Raw genomic sequence first — 16,384 nt, 5'->3', positions numbered from 1 at the left:
TTTGTCATTTTCTGTTCTGCTCCTCTGGCCTGCTTGTCTCTCCACGTATTGGTGTCACACTTACGAGACAACCACTTGGTGTGCATGAGCGTGTTTCCAGAGAGTTTAAGCTCAGGAGGAAAGCACACCTCCAATGGGCATGATACCATCCCGTGGGCTGGGGATGCAGGCTGAAGAAAAGGGGAAGGAAAGGAGGAAAGGAGCCAAGCACCAACATTCCTCTCTGCTTCTTAACCTTATGGGATACAGAGAGTCCCAGCCTCAGGTTTCCACTCCCATGGACTCCATCATGCCTTCCCCACCATGTGACTTGTACCTTATTAAGCTTCAAGCCAAAATAAATCGTTCTCCAAAATTGGAGCTGCTTCTGTCAGGTATCTGGTTACAGTGACGAGAAGTGACAAATACATGGTGACATGCAAAGCTTCTTGGCTTCCACCAGATGCTGCCCAGGGAGCAGTGCTTAGAGTTGAGAAAACAAAGTCTTTGTCTCCCTGCTCCCAAGCATTGTCCTGAAGTCTCTGAGGGACGGAGGTTAGGGGACAGAAGGGAGAGCCCTGACACAGACACGGAGACAAGGAAGACTAGTCTGAGGACAGGTGCTGAGCACATTAGAGAACTGTGGGATCTGGTCCAGGAGGGGCCCAGGATGGGACTTGAGGAGTGCTGATCTCTCAGAGACCTTCAAGATCACAGCCTCTTGGGGGAAGCAGGAGAGTCTCTTCTGTTCTGTCTAGCCCCTGCCCTGCTGTGCTTTGGCATGAGCTGCTTGGCCCTGTTCAGGGAATGCTGCTCTCTTTGTGCCTCCAGGGTCAGCTCTCTCTGGAAACCATATACACCTTCTGCAGGACAATTCCTATGGTGTCGGTGCTTCCGGCACTGGCTACCAACAGAATCCTAGGAAAGGTAGGATCCTTCTTTGTACCCTGCGGTTCAGGCTGCCTTCCCTGGGCTCTGCTACTCACAGGAGGTACGTTCATTATGGTGTTCAGGGGCTTTGGGTACCTGTTGTCAGCCCTTTGCTTTCTGGGGAACAGAATTGACTTGGAAAGAAAAAGAGCTTGTGGTGAATCACTTAAATCTGCAAGATGCGTAAACAGCGTTCAATTAGAATGGCGCTTACACCGTTAGTCACTACCTTATTTCAGGCTGAGCAGTGGCATTTTGCAGGGCACCGCGCAGCTCAGGAGCAGCAGGGCTCACTCCTCTGAGATCTGATCCCACTTCCTCTTTGTCTAGCGTAAGTGGATTACCGAGGAAGTGGCCCAGAAAGCCCGGACCAATTTCCTTTGAGGAAACAGTTCACTGGGGCCTGCTGCAAAGGCTTAGCTGTGAGAGGCTTAGCTGTGAGAGGCCCTACGTCTCCTTTCACCTTTTGAAACATTGCAATGTCAGACCTGCCACACTTGCAGTCCCTCTAAACCGGGGCAGCATGAAACTCGTTCTTGGAGCCTCTCTGTGGGAGCTGGCATTGGAGGCCAGCAAAGCCAGGCTCTTCCAGCTGGGCTTAAGCCTCCTCAGCTGCCTCCACCAAAGGGCACTTAGATGAAATTAATGAGGCCCATTTTAAGGGCAAAACTCAGCTCCATCCCTAGCAGCTGTGACTGTGTCCAGAGCTCTGCAGGCCAGCCCCACTCAGCAGTGACATGGCCAGGCCAGCCTGGGTGGGAAGACAGTGATGGTTAAAGTAGGCTGAAGAGAGGAAGGACTAGGGGCCGGATTAGTAGGTAGAAGAGAGAAGGTCCCCAGATGAGAGGACAGTACAAGTTTAGGCCAAGGTCTTGGGGTCTCCAGGGAGCCGGAATATCCATCCATGACAGGCCTACCTGAGATGGGCATGCAGTTTGGCTTCCTGGGACTAAAACAGAGTCCCTCAACATGCCAGCTCCAATGCTCCATGCTCATGCAAGTACTCTCCGGAGACTGAGGTCTAATATGGAAGCAGGACTGGCTCTTCCCTAAAGCAAGAGAGAAAGACCCTTGGCCTCTCCTGGATCCTGGAGGCTGAGTAGTCCCCATGATCTTTAGTAGTCCTTGGCTCATGGCTATCTGCCACCATCATCAAGTTTAGCATGTTCACTTCCATTCTATCTCCATGTGACCTTGTCCATTATTCCTGCCTATGCTTTTTCCCTCTGTTTCCTGTGAGGACATCTGCCATTGATTTGGGGTCCACCTTTACCTGTGACCTCCAGACCGTCAGCTTGGTCATGCTCTCAGAGACCCACACCATAACTGGGCTATCCTTAGACTTGAAAATCAAGAGCCCAAAGACTCAGGAAACCCATATACCTGCTGCTCCCTTTGTTTCTCTGTGGCTCTGTAGCTGGTAGCAACTCCTGGTGGCTCACTGTAGTGTGAAAATTTCAGAGAACCTCCCTGGCAGTGACTGTGGGGTTTTTGCACTGAGTGAGGGAAGGTTCTCCCCTCCAGGGATCCCGGAGACAGGGCCTGTGATGTGTGTGGGTGCATGTGACTGACCCCAGGAGGGCAGGGAATTATGCAGGAAGCTCTCATAGGGGAGGCACAAAAGGGACAGAATAACCTAGGGCTCTGCACCTGCTAGGCAGAGACTCCTCCCCTCCCCACACTCCCAAAAGGGAGGAACTCCTTGGGTAGTTTCCCAGCCTGTTCACTTCTGTCTCAGAAGTAATTGCTTTCTCTGCCTCCTGCTTGAAGGTGTATTTGTGAGAGACGAGAAGCCCCCCTGACCATGCTCTGACTGGCCTGGGCTCTGACCGACAGACCCATAATTCTGCTCACTGGGAACAGAATGAAGTGTCAGTCAGAGAAGGGCCTAGATCCAGGAGCGGGAGGCTGGGTGGCCTGCTGAGGCTGACGCTTATTTTCATTCTGAAATTTTCAATGGGCTTTCAAAATAGTAATTTGGAGAAGGATTGTAGCTAGCTCCGAGCGGGGAGATCTGCGGCTCAACACTTGACCGCCCGTGCTTTCCCCTGTCCTTCCCACGCTGTGGCCTGCCAACCTGCAGCTACTTTAGTCTTGGAGCAGGCGTGGCCTCTTCACGCCTTCGGGAGTCCTCTGTCCACCCACTTGATGTCTCAGCAGTGCCCCCAAACCGTGCTCTCCTGTCACATTTATAGAGTAGGACAAAGTTATCTGTGTCTTCCAGTCACTGGAGAGGACCCACTTAGGGGTGAGTGAGTCAGATTCTGTAGCACGCACTGCTCTACAGTCCCAATCCATGCGAGCTGTCCCCCAAGTACCATCAGAAGGGCTTTCTGCCAGCCTATGCTAAGTATGCTGCAGCTGCCCTGTCTCCTGTATGCACCCCAACACCATAACCCTGGAAAGAGAGAAAGGAGGGAAGAGTAAGTCTCAGAGAGGGGACTCCAAGGACATCCTTGCACTAGCCCCAGACCCAGACAGATGCCTCCAGGGGCTACATGCTGACCTTCTCAGGCTCCTCTGTGATCATGGAACAGCTCCCAAAGCTTTGCAGAATGGCTCAGGATGGGTTCTAGGTGCACAAGAAGGTGGCCAAGTGAGATGGGCACCTAAAAATGTTTTGGTGCAGAAGCTTTGGGGGCAACTGTGAGGACACCGGAAGCAGGGAGGGACCCCTGCAGCATGGAACACATTGCTCGATCTGTTTCTTTGTTCCAAGTGGGGCATACATCTGCAGCCAGTCTCTTGGCCAAAAAGCTGGGGCTGGGAGGCCTGGGGCCAAAGGGCCATGTCTAAGGCTGGCTGCAGGATAAGAGCTCTAGCCTGGCCTAGCAGTCTCAACGGAACAGCCTGCAAAGCATCTTTCCCACCCTGCAGAGGACCGAGGTGGCAAGTGAACATTTAGGCAAGTGCCTAAAGGCCAGGCCTCCCTCAGGGACTGCCATCACCAGCAGGGAAACAGAAGACAGGAGGGCGAGGTTCCTGGGTCTTCTTGGTGGTTGCTGGTGCCTGGAAGATCTGAGTCACAATCTTCTTTTAAAGACATCTTAAACCTGTCTGCCCTGGGTGGCTGCAGGCCTCCGGGGATGGAGGCTGAGCTGTGGCCGGGAATGAGATGCACAAGGGATGGGATGGGGTTCACTGCTGCTGGGGTTGCTGGGAAGATCGGGCAGGCTGGGAATTGTGGGCAGAGGTGTGTCACTTGGTGGTACCTGATGGCTGCAGACCTCTGGGAATGCAGCTAGGGCTGTGTGTGATCCAAGAGATGGAGTGTGCAGGGGACAGGGCATAGGTCACCGCCGCTGGGCTTGCCCAGAGGCACTCAGTAGGCAGGGGCCTGTCCAGGGAGTACTGGGTGCTGCTGACCTGACCCATGTACCAAGCGGAGAGACCCCACGGTAGCACAGAGCCCCTGGACAGAGCTGATCCCAAGGAGGGCTGCAGTTCTCTGGGCTGCAGGGCGGTGTCACTAAGGACCACTGCTTAGCAGCACCCGTGGCAGCTAGTCATGTGGTCTAACCAAGAGCTACTGGCATCACAAAACTATTGACCTTTGAAGAAGCAACCAGATCATGAAGGAGGATTAAAAAAGGAAAAGCTACAGGTTCGCTCTAGACAGTTCTTTCATTCTGGCCTCGGGCTCTAAGCAAGGATGTTTGCCTCCCTTCCAGTTTAGGGAAGGAATTTCAGCTCTTGCTCTTAGGAGACAGGATGTTCAGCTATTGGCTTCTGCCTGCACTTTTTAAAAGTTCCTTTAATTCAGAATAATCAATGTGCCAGTACGGCATAGTTTTAACTCCCTCACTGACCTGGCTGTCATTTTGCTCAGTCACAACTCCATGCTTGGCTTGAGGGAGACCTTGTAGGCAGGACTGTTGAATGGACAGATGCAGCACAGAAGCCAACAGTGGCTGACTTGGCCTGACCCCCAGTCCTAGATTGAGCTGAGGTGCCTGGAGACTACCCTATTCCAGCCCATGGACTCATTCTGGGCACAGCTTGTGGGCCTTTCTCTGCAACTGGACAGTTAGCATCACAGAGCGGATTTGGTATCAAGGTCCATCCAGGTTCAGAATGCTCAGGAGAACTAACTACTCTGAGAGCCAGGCAGTTTTTCAGCAATCTTGGTGGCCTATACACAGACCTGGCTGGGCTAGTGCCAGGGGTGGGCAGACTCTGAGGGGTGGCCTTATGCTACTGTAGGGTTGTTGAGGCATTCTGAGGTTTTCCTTCTTTCTGAGCCCTACCCAGGAGCCTTTGAGTCAGCTCTACCTGTTGCCCAGCGCCCCGCCTGCAGCTTCCCTCCAGGACATTTGTACCTTCTATCGAGAGGGCAGCTGAACCCTTCTCTGCAGAAGTCCTGAGAGCACTTTCAAAGCCGAGTGTGGGGAAGCAGAGGACTTGGCTTTGAGTGCAGCTGTGCTTATTCACACACATTTGCATAACTGCCCAGTAGCCCGGACTTTCACTTTCTTTTTGTCAGCTTGATTTCTAGATGACTGACTTAGTTTGACAGCTCATGGAACACCTACAGGGACACAGAAAGGCAAGTTATACTTGGCTGTCTGAGGCCCTCCTGGGAGATTCTGGGTTTGTATTCTATATCCTGGGCAGCCAGCTAGAAAGTCCTATGGCTTCTTGGAAACAACCTTTGAGCTTGCTCATTTTTTTTTCTTCCTTCATTTCCTCCTTCCATTCTTCCCTCCTTTTCTCCTTCCCTCCTTCCCTTCCCCCCTCTCATCTCCCCCCTTCCTTCCTTCCTTCCTTCCTTCCTTCCTTCCTTCCTTCCTTCCTTCCTTCCTTCCTTCCTTCCTTCCTTTTTTCTTTCTTACTTGTATTTTAGTCTTGTGTGACCTAGGCTAGCCTTGAATTTACAGTGTAGCCAAGGATGCCTTTGAACTTCAGCCTTCATCTTCTCAGTGCTGAGATTGCAGGAATACACTACCACATCCAGTGTTATGAAATGCTAGAGACTGGACCAGAGCTTTGTGCATGTTAGACAATTGCTTTATTGACTGAGCAATAGCCCCACTTAGCTTTTTTTTTTTTTTTTTTTTTTTTAAGGAAAAGAAAGATTTGAGAAGGATCATTGCCTCAACTCTCAGACACAGGATCCCCCCTTCTCTGAATGTTCCCTATGGGCCCTGTACCCCACACCTGCTCCCATGGGTCTGTTCCTCAAAGGGCAGTGCAGTGCTGAGATTGGGCCCCTGGGATGGTCCAGGCAGGAGCTGGTTCATGTTCAGGGTGACTCCCTGGGCCAGAGTCTTCCTGGGGCATCACCCCCAGAAGAGGAAGTTTCCAGAAGAGTTCTGCAAGGGTCTTTGTGGCCTGCACGGAGACCTGGCTGTATCTGTGCCACTGGTAGTTTATCCTGAGGCGGGTGGGCTCCTAGAGGCAGTCACATGTCCCCTTCATAGCCTGTTGGCATCGTGTCTCAGGCTCAGTTCCTTTGGGCTGACAAACGCCTGTGGTCAAGGCGCTATGTGTGCAGTGTTGCCTTGGAAGTTTCAGCTGCAGATACAGAAGTTGTGTCTCTGGGTGATGGGAGGAGATGTAAGGCTCAGGACTGAGAGAAGCTGCTCAGCCACTTCATCTACCGACACCTCATCCAAGACCGGAGCACCAGACAGCCCTAATGCCACTGCTGTGGAGCAGGTTCCACAGAAGCACCACCAGCTGTCACCAGAGCCGCACAGTAGAGGGACAGAAACCATAGCCAAGTAGCATCTGTGAAGCTGCCTTCGTCTCTAGCGTCTATGCAGATTGAGTGCATAGCCCTACTGTTTTTATTGCATAGCTTAGCATTCTTTTTGGTGTTCCAAAGTGGTTGCATGTCATTAAAAGTCCTTTCAGTGACTCTTGAATGGCTGTGTGGCAGTCATTAAGCTTACCGAACTGTGCCAGGAGGCTGCTGGGCACAGGGTTAGAGGTCAGCTTGGTTTAAGAAGTCCTAGAGACCTTTTACCTTGTGCATATTCCCAGGAAGAGGGATGTGGGTTCTCTTAGGGTGTATCCAGAGATTTGGTCTGAGGCCAGTGCTGCTCCAGGCTTAGTCTCACCCACCTCAAGGTTCAAAATCATTCAGACCCATGACCAGTGTTTCACAAAGACCTGGAGACCATAGTCTGCATAACCCCCAGCAAATGGCTCTGGTTATGCGAATCACCTGTCCTTAAGAGAGCCACTGCGGCTTGCAGTGGGCGTGGGTGCTGGCTCCGCACCAGCTTTTTATGTCTTAACTTTGTTTCCTTTTGGGAACCTCTGTCCTTGGTTCTGTTGACACTTCTTGGCCACAAGGGATATCAGCTGCTTTTCCCCTCGCCTCGTCCTTCTCATCACATGTTCCTCTTTGCTAAGTAGTACCAGCGCTGGTGGTTGACCACGACAGTACAGCACTGTACTGTCATGTGCCTTCAGGACTCTAAGGGGCCTGCCATCAAGGACAGTCCCCGCTTGTTGGAAACGATGATCCTGTGGTAGATGGCAGCTTCCTGGATACACAGCTTTGTGATAAGTGGATATTCTCTCCTTCATTCCTGTGATGACTATCTTGAATGTCAACTTGATGGGATCTGAAGTCAGCTAAGAGATACGCCTCTGGATGGGTCTGTGAGGGCATTTCCAGGAAGCAGAGAACAGACAGGAAGTAAGGCCAAACCATACTCCCTCCCCTAAGCACAGGGACCTACTTCCTCTAGCAAGGTTCTACCTGCTAAAGCTTCTGAAAGCTTCCAAAAGCAGAGCCACCAACTGGAGGCTGAGTGTTTAAACACATGAGCCTGTGGAGGGAGCATTTCACACTCAAACCACACAACAGTCCCTAGTGTACTTCAAAGCCACATGCTGATCCAGGCCCTGAGAAGGGGATGCTGAAGCTTGGTAAGCTGAGACTACTTGCACAAGTCATGGCTGGCGAGGGGCTCAGTACCGGCACACAAGCCATCCCGCCTTTATGAAGCTAGGACTCTTGTCTGGGTGCAGTGTGACTGGGCCCTGCCAGTCTGTAGACTGTTCACCACCTGGTCCCACTGCCAGCTAGGGACCCTGGCTCTCCCAGGGTGGAGGGGGGCCGAAGGGTTCACTTTCTGGCATTCTGTTGAGTGGTCCTTGGCCCTTCAGGTGTGCATCGTGCAGAAGCGGGACACAGAGAAGATGTATGCCATGAAGTACATGAACAAGCAGCAATGCATCGAGCGTGATGAGGTCCGAAATGTCTTCCGGGAGCTGGAGATCCTGCAGGAGATTGAGCATGTCTTCCTGGTGAACCTCTGGTGAGCCTGCCTGAGGGCCTGCCAAGGATGCCCCTTGTAATGGGATTTACCCTCTGGAATGGGACAAGGGGCCTTGCTGTTCTTTGGCCCTAATACCTCTGGGATGTTCCCCATGCGCTAGACCTCCCTGCTCCCCAACCCACCAGTCTGTTCGGCTTCTGTGTTCAGGGTCTGCTGGGCTCAGGGGCCCATGGTATGCTGGGATTCATATAGAATCTCCCAGGGCCTGCGAGGAGCCCAGGGTTTAGCACTAAGCTGTACTACCAAGTGTAGGCGTGACCTTCAGATTCCTGCACAAAATGAGTGCCAGATGCATAAGAACCCTGTGGGCTGCTGGGAGGTTGAGTCTGTCCTTTTCGGGAGGGACCCAGGCTCCTCTCCATTGCAGAACTGCTGCCTCCCATAGGGGTCTTCCCAACCCTGTAGTCCTCTCCAATGCATGGATCTTCCCTGACCCAAGGAAGCAGTCTCCTTGACTGCTGATAGTGGGCTCTGTTCTCTGCTGCACTTACTGATGGGCATGACTGACAAAGGCTTTGTGGACCACGGGGTTTCCAACAGCAGGGACCTCTGGCAAGGTAGCCTCTAGAAAGCATAGGTACCCCTGTCCTTTAGATGACCCTGTGTCCATCAGAGCTTTAGGAAAAAGCAGCCAGCTGCTGTTTGGGGTACTGGAAAGCAAATGTGTTCTCTTTGACAATGAACCTGAGATTTGCTTGGAGCTCAGACTCCTCTCACCCCAAACTGCAACCTACTGGTGTTCCCCCACCACCACCACGATAAGTCAAGAAACTTCAAAGTGGACATTGGCCACTTCCCCGAGGCTACATAGCATGGCTCAGGAATGGCTTCCTTCCTACTCAGAAGCTCTAGTATGCTTGTGGCTGGCTATTTTCCAGGCAGGCTGAGGAGTGATAGAACCAGATACCATTTCTGTGGTATACATTCAGTCCTGTTTTCAGCATACTAGAGCAACATTCTAAAGTGGGGAGAATATCTAAGTGAGAAGCACCCCTCAAGCCTGCCCCTGCCATGCTGTAGCTCAGGAGTGGATCAGGGGAAAGGAAGGAGTTTACTGTGAGGTGGGAACACGATGCTGGCACTGAGGCATCTTGGGAAAAAGGAAGGCCAGTATTTTCATCTTTGGGGCCTCAGCAACCCAGCCTTCCAGGTTTCCTAAAAGACAGGATTGCCTAATGGTCAGGCGTGTTGAGTCCGTTGCCATGCTGAAGAGCACACACATGACCCCTTTGTCGTCAGTCTCCTCACTTGTGAACCGGAAACCCCCCACTGCTACCATTCATAACTGAGCAGGCGTTGCTGTGACTTGGGCCACAAGGCAGGAGTTCGGAGTCTATATCTTTCCTTCCCTCCACGCTCCAGGCCTCTAGACATCACCTGCCAACCAGGGCTGTGTGCACTGGGTCCACCATGACATCCCAAGTCCCCTCGACCCCTTCCTTAGAATCCTGCCTGTGCCACCTTCACCAGGCCACCTTCCGCTGAGGCGGAGAGAGGGTGGCTTCCGGAGGGCAGGGAGCAGGACGTCATACAAAAGTGAATGCTCTGTGACTTTTTTTTTTTTTCATGAAAGAGTCGCTTGTCTAAAATTAGAGTTACCTCTGAGAGCTCACGAAGGAAATCACAGAGTGGAAAGAAGCATTGTCCTGCTACCGTCACCGCCATTTTCATCATCATCAACGTCAGTGCCACCACCAGCAGCATCTTTATTGCTGTCATCCCTACCACCTTCACTGTCATTGCAACCACCATCACCATCATCACCAGCACTGTCACCAACACCATCACCATCATCACCAGCACCAGTATCCCCAGCACCACCATCACCATCATGACCATTGCTGTCAGCATCAGCACCAGCACCAGTATCCCCAGCACCACCATCACCATCATGACCATTGCTGTCAGCATCAGCACCAGCATCATTATAACCAGCGCCACCACCATCCCCGTGGCGTCTACTCGCTAAGCGCCAATTCCTTGCCTGATACGTAGTAAGCGTTTCACTGGCACTGTCTCCTGTTCTTCTTTTATAAGCCAAGGTTTTGTTCTGTTTTGTTTTTGTTTTTGTTTTTAATCCTCTTAGAAGAAACCAGGGAAGCCTGAAGCAGCTCTGGGATGTACACGGTTTCTGTTCTCCAGTCATCACGTATGGGCATCAGCCAAACCACCCTTATGGACATGGCTGTTTGTCTTCCTTAGGGTCTTGGTGCCACTCTGGGCAGGGTATAGTCAATGCCTCAGGCAGGATGGCGATCAGACTGGAAGGAGGAAGAGCCAGGTGTGACAGGAGCCATTGCTCTGGGTCCCTAGCCATTCACATGCCGAGTCTTCCCCTGGTGCCCACAGGTACTCATTCCAAGATGAGGAGGACATGTTCATGGTGGTGGATCTGCTTCTGGGTGGAGACCTGCGCTACCACCTACAGCAGAATGTCCAGTTCTCAGAGGACACAGTGAGGCTGTACATCTGTGAGATGGCCCTGGCCCTGGACTACCTGCGGAGCCAGCACATCATCCACAGGTGTGTGAACACCTGTGGGATGAGGTACCCACCTGGGTTGAATGGTTGGCAATAACCTTGGGGTATCCCCAGTGCAGCATAACCTGGTCTGGCTTCTAATCCCACCCTTCCATAAGGACCTGTTCCCAGGATTGGGCACTGTCCGAACAACCCAGTTTGAAGATGGACACAGAGGGCTTAGTCCTCATGGGTGTACACAGGGCTGGGCACACCTGTGCCTCTCCTTTGTCTATTGACAGCATCCTGGGACTTCACACTGATTGGGGTGTTTGTGAAAAGCACATGGAATTGGGAAATATCTAATTAGCAAGCAGGTAGAATTAAGAAGCAGAAACTACACTAAAATCCTGCAGCTTTGGTGCAAACTGAGTCAAACAAACCTCATTTCTGCCTCTCTGCCCTGGGATTCTGTTTCCTGGGCATGGTTCGGGTGTGTGATGGCTACTGAATGCTAGTTGTGTATCTGGAAGTCGAAGTTGAGAGGACTGAAGCTGAATTATGGGCAGAATGTGCATGAGTCCCCTTCCATGCAGTCCCATGATGCTCTGGTGAGGGCATCACGGGAACCTGGCCCCGAGGGCCTTCTGTAGTCCTCAGAGCCCTCTAGCTGTGGGGGTGCCTTCTGCACAGTCCTAGATAGTCTTTGGCCACCAAGACTCAGAAAACAGATTGCTGGTGGCTCTCCTGCAGCTGGCTTCTGGGCGGCCCTGGTGCTCTCTGACCAGTGCAGTGCGTCCTCCATGGCTCACACTAGGCCCTCTGCTAGGACCCATTCTACATACCAAGTCATGCTCTCCAGGCCTCTGCCTCTGGCATCTGGAGAACTCGTGGCTCCGTCAGGGATGTCAGGGCATAAATGACATGGGTTCAAGCTCATTTTCTTGTCACCTTCTGTTCTCTTAGAGATGTCAAGCCCGACAACATTCTCCTGGATGAACAAGGTGAGTCTCTGGAGCTCTGGGACATGGCAGAGGAGCATGGGTGCCCTGCCCAGGACCTGGAAAGCCATGTCTGACCTCTCCTCACAGGACATGCACACCTGACCGACTTCAACATTGCCACCATCATCAAGGATGGGGAGAGGGCGACAGCTTTGGCTGGGACCAAGCCATACATGGGTAAGCCTAAGGCCTCAGATGACACCTGGACATGCAGGGCCACAGACCTTTCTCCACAGTCAGATAAAGCCACAGCGGGATTGATAGGAAAGGCTTTTTTTAAAAAATATATATGATCAATCTGATATGTGCAGAAAAACATGAGGGTGTACATAAGAGTCCTGGGTGGAGACATAAGACAGCTCCCTCTATCCCTGCATACTCGCTAGAGCAGAGGACCTGGGGTGGACCAAATGGCCTAGCTATGCAGTGTTTTATCTGCTGTGGGCTAGTCCAGAAGGGGGCTGCTCCCTGCAGGATGAACAGTGCAGAACCATGGCGGGTGGGGTTCTCTTTGAGATCTGGTGCAGGCCTGGTTGTGGCTTACCCGGTTGTCAGGACCCTCTAGCCCCACAGCTCAGCTGTTCTTCTCTTTGTTGGACAGCTCCAGAGATCTTCCACTCTTTCGTCAATGGCGGCACTGGCTACTCCTTCGAGGTGGACTGGTGGTCAGTCGGGGTGATGGCTTACGAGCTGCTGCGAGGATGGGTACGGAGCCTCGTAACCCTGAGCTAGCCACTTCCTTGCCCCATACTGGCTGAGAGCCATGGAAGGAGGATGATACCCCCCCCCTCCAACCTCAGTGGACTCAGGCTTTTAGCAAAGTATGACAGATGCCTAAGCAAACAAGTCTTGAGTGGTTGGTGGTGGACAGGATGTGTGTTCAGCAGGTTCTTGGGGGGAGACTTGCTTCTTTTCTCTGGGGGCAGAGGCAGTAAACTGCTTAGGCCTCATACTGCCTTCTGTATCCTCTCTTGGGGGTACCCTCCACCATTCCATGGAACCCCAGTCCCGATGAAGACAGCAACTCCTGTCCTTTGCGACTGGCCCACCCAGGCCTCAGGTCTCGGTGAGGGTAGGGAGTGCATCTCCTTGACAGATGAGCTTCTGGGCTGTGGTACCCAGTTCAGTCCTGGTGCAAGCTCCTCCCCCCCCCCCCCCTGGCTCTGGATCTGGTGGCTGCTGTTCTCAGGGCCAGGCCTGCACCTGGGACTGAACATGGGCTCCCAGGGGGGTTGTACTTGTGTGGGGGTACAGTGGCGGGGAGAGCACCTGGTGCAGTGCGTCCCTGCCCACAGAGGCCCTACGATATCCACTCGAGCAACGCCGTTGAGTCACTCGTTCAGCTCTTCAGCACCGTGAGTGTCCAGTATGTGCCCACCTGGTCCAAGGAGATGGTGGCCCTGCTGCGGAAGGTGAGCCTCCTCCCCTCGCCCCCGCCCCCAGATACCCACCCATCCCTGCACTCACTTCTTCAGGAGCTCGGGGAGGCACCCCATCTTTTCATGGGCACAGAACCCTTCACCAGCACAGCCATAACCTTTCCTGGACAACGACTCTGAGACCTTGTCTAGCTCAGGGAAAAGGAATCTGGTACCAACACATGGGTTTCTGGTTCTAGCCGCAGGCAAGCCGTGTGCTTCTCATAGCCAGTCTGACCGGACCCCCATGGTGAGCTAAATAACAGCATGCCCCTGTCTGTGACCAGTGCGTCAGGACAAGTGCATCATCCTCTTCCCATGATGCTCAGAGCCAGGCAAAGAGTTTAGACATCAAGCCTTCTGCATCACACGTCTAGGAGAGAGATGATAGCAGACTGGCACATGTCTCAAGTTATGCACTAGCCTCCTCTACCCCCTGTCCCCACCCTGAAAGGTGAACAGGGCCTGGGTCACCACTCCCAGGGGACAAAGAAGAAAGCCAGTCCCTCTGGCCTCTGCCCCCTACCCCCTGCTCCCTGCCCCTTGCTCCCTGCCCCTTCACCTCTCACAGCCAAGCTCTGTCTGTAGATGGAGAATGGAGAATACCAGCCATTAGGGACACAGGGACACTGTATGCCCTGGGGCTGGACTGGGGGCCGTTTATCACATGAAGAGCTTTTCTCTAAATATGTTGATTGGAGTATCCCAAGATGTGGATCCGGAGAACAGAGCCCACAAGCCAGGACAGGCGTGAAGAAAGGGTTGTTATATATGAGACATGACCAGGAGGTACCTGTCTCTGGTAACCTGATGTCCTGGCCCAGCATAGATTTATACATTTTTGGAGCCCGAAGGTTCTACATGGTAACAGAAGAGGCTTTGCAGTACTTAGTTGGGCCTATGTGCTATTATGGGAGAATGTTAGTCTGGCTACCACTGCCACCTGCTGGCCAATCTTGGCAGGACATCCCTGCAGCTCTGTTGTCCTTGGGTATCAGGGCACAAGGATCAAAGAGTCTCTAGGGCCACCTTTCCTCAAGCCTCAGAGCGATGGACACCTTCAAGGGTTGCTCCAACGTGGGGCAGGTAGCCATTCTCCTGTGGGGCTTTGTCTGAGAGGGGGCCTCCTTGCAGCTCCTCACGGTGAACCCTGAGCACCGATTCTCCAGTCTCCAAGACATGCAGACAGCGCCATCGCTGGCCCATGTGCTGTGGGATGACCTGAGTGAAAAGAAGGTGGAGCCGGGCTTCGTGCCCAATGTAAGCCGGGGTGCTCAGATGGGTGACTCCAGGCTGTTGGGGGTGGGGTGGCACCCGCAGGCTGGGCTCAGTACCCTCTCTCTCCACAGAAAGGCCGTCTGCACTGTGACCCCACCTTTGAGCTGGAGGAGATGATCCTGGAGTCGAGGCCTCTGCACAAGAAGAAAAAGCGGCTGGCCAAGAACAAGTCTCGGGACAGCAGCAGAGACAGCTCCCAGTCGGTGAGTGCTGGGCTCAGGCTTCGGGACCCCCTCAGCCCTGTGTGTGGAGTGCAAGGTCCCTTAGCAGTGCTCTGACAGCCTCAGGGCAGAGCATGAACGCTATAGTCCGGCAATAGTCTTCCTGGAGTCCCGAGGAGGCCTATGACCTTCCCCAGCTTCCCTTGTCACAACCCTCACCTCCAGCCTGTCTACATAGCTGCCTTCAGCTGCTTCCTGCTCCTGGACAATGATCACTGGGGCAACCAGCTGAAATCAAGGATAGGCACCAAGAATGAAAAGCCCCTGTACAAGCCCAGGGATGTTAGTGCTCAGGTGACTTGTGCCCTGGTTCATCAGTGGTCAGGGGTACCATGTTGAAAATCAAAGTGTTAAAGCTCTGCTTTTCTAAGGCTCTGGGAAGGAAACTCTTCCTTGCCTCTCTGGCTTTGGGAGTGTGTTGTTTTTAAAAAAAATGAATGAAAATCCTAACCATTCTGTTTTACCAATAAAGACTCAGGAGCCAGAAGCAGGGTGAAAATCTGCTAGCTCAGAAAGGCAGAGAAAGCCCCTAGCTGACCTTCCTTCTCAACTTAGGTCTGGATGGAAAAAACATAAAAGGCTCACTAGTTCCACTGACAGCCCAGGAAAAAAGGGCCAATGCCTAAGCTCAAGCCCTAAGGAGCCAGTTCAAAAAGCTTTCTTCTCCACACAGTCTTAAATACCCCTCAACTCAAAGTCCCTCCTACTCTTTAATCCCTGTCAGCTGGTTTCTTCCTCTGCCTCTTGATCTAGGGTTAACTTTATTAAACCCTGTGTACAGAAAATTCTTGGAGTAAAGATGTGTGCTGGGGGTGAGTGAACCACAGCATAATCACCTGTTTACAATAATCGGAAAGTTAAAGGTGTGTGATAAGGCCTAACCACACCAAACAAGAAACAGGGTTTTACAGTTCACAATTTTGGGGGTTCACAATAGGATCAAATATCCTGCAAGAGGAGTATCTGTCAATCTTGAGCATCCCATGTAAAGTCCTATTCACAGGTCTTAGGGTTTTGTCCTGAGCATTCTGGGGTGGGGGAGGGGCATCACAGTTTAGTTCCAAGTGCCAGGGTATACAGATGGTGTGCACAAAAGAGCAACTATTGCATGTTGATGTCAGAGTGATCGGTGGTCAGTGTTTACCTACCTTTTTGACCTGTCTGAGCCTGATACTCTGAAGTATTACCTCCCAGACCTGATGGGCCCTATGCTGTTCCAGAGTGGTTGTGGGATGCAGGGCTGGGTTCATTCCTTGGGCACCTTGACTTTTCAGACCTAGTTAGGTAGGTGGGGCTCCTGTCCTCTCCTCCAACTGCCCATGGCACCCCTGGTGTCTGTGGGTTGAATTTCAGCCAGACAGTCCTGGGCCAGGTGCCAAGAGTAGGGATAGTGGGGATTCTTGCTGGGGTATCTAGAACCAGGGCTTTGGGGGGTAGAAACTGGCTTTGTGTGGGCGTGGGTAACTCATGTGGAAATCCAGACATGGAGAGCGTACAGAGTGACTGCCATGCTGACCTCTGGAGGCTGCAAATGAGAGCAAGCTCAGGTAGGCACTGGGAAGAACTCGGCTCCATCCTGCAGCAGTGGGTGGGAGCTTTAGTTGGAGGGTGAGAAGTGTGTTCTGGATGTCGGCTAACACTGGGAAAATATCCAATGTTCCTATGGAAAATTTAAAACCTGGAGACTGAGGAACTTTGATGAATACTTTTATTTTCTCACAATCACATAGCATACAATTCACACACACATCATCATCATCATCATCATCATCATCATCATCATCATCATCATCATCATC

At 52.4% G+C, this 16,384-nt stretch overlaps 1 protein-coding gene across 1 annotated transcript in view; it reads left to right on the top strand.

Annotated features, from left to right (window-relative positions):
• The window catches only part of Stk32c (serine/threonine kinase 32C), a 79,574-nt gene that overhangs the window by 55,164 nt on the left and 8,026 nt on the right, over nucleotides 1-16,384 (top strand). Inside the window, exons 3-10 of the mRNA XM_055608873.1 lie at nucleotides 8,032-8,183; nucleotides 10,554-10,727; nucleotides 11,631-11,668; nucleotides 11,756-11,845; nucleotides 12,270-12,373; nucleotides 12,964-13,080; nucleotides 14,221-14,346; nucleotides 14,436-14,567. Of these exons, the coding sequence (XP_055464848.1) occupies nucleotides 8,032-8,183; nucleotides 10,554-10,727; nucleotides 11,631-11,668; nucleotides 11,756-11,845; nucleotides 12,270-12,373; nucleotides 12,964-13,080; nucleotides 14,221-14,346; nucleotides 14,436-14,567 (933 nt within the window). The remainder of the gene's footprint in view (nucleotides 1-8,031; nucleotides 8,184-10,553; nucleotides 10,728-11,630; nucleotides 11,669-11,755; nucleotides 11,846-12,269; nucleotides 12,374-12,963; nucleotides 13,081-14,220; nucleotides 14,347-14,435; nucleotides 14,568-16,384) is intronic.

The sequence above is a fragment of the Psammomys obesus genome, unplaced genomic scaffold (genome assembly GCF_907164565.1).
Source record: "Psammomys obesus unplaced genomic scaffold, mPsaObe1.curated_primary_1811, whole genome shotgun sequence".
In the NCBI taxonomy this organism is placed as follows: domain Eukaryota; kingdom Metazoa; phylum Chordata; class Mammalia; order Rodentia; family Muridae; genus Psammomys; species Psammomys obesus.
This window is presented reverse-complemented; position numbering and strand designations above follow the sequence as displayed.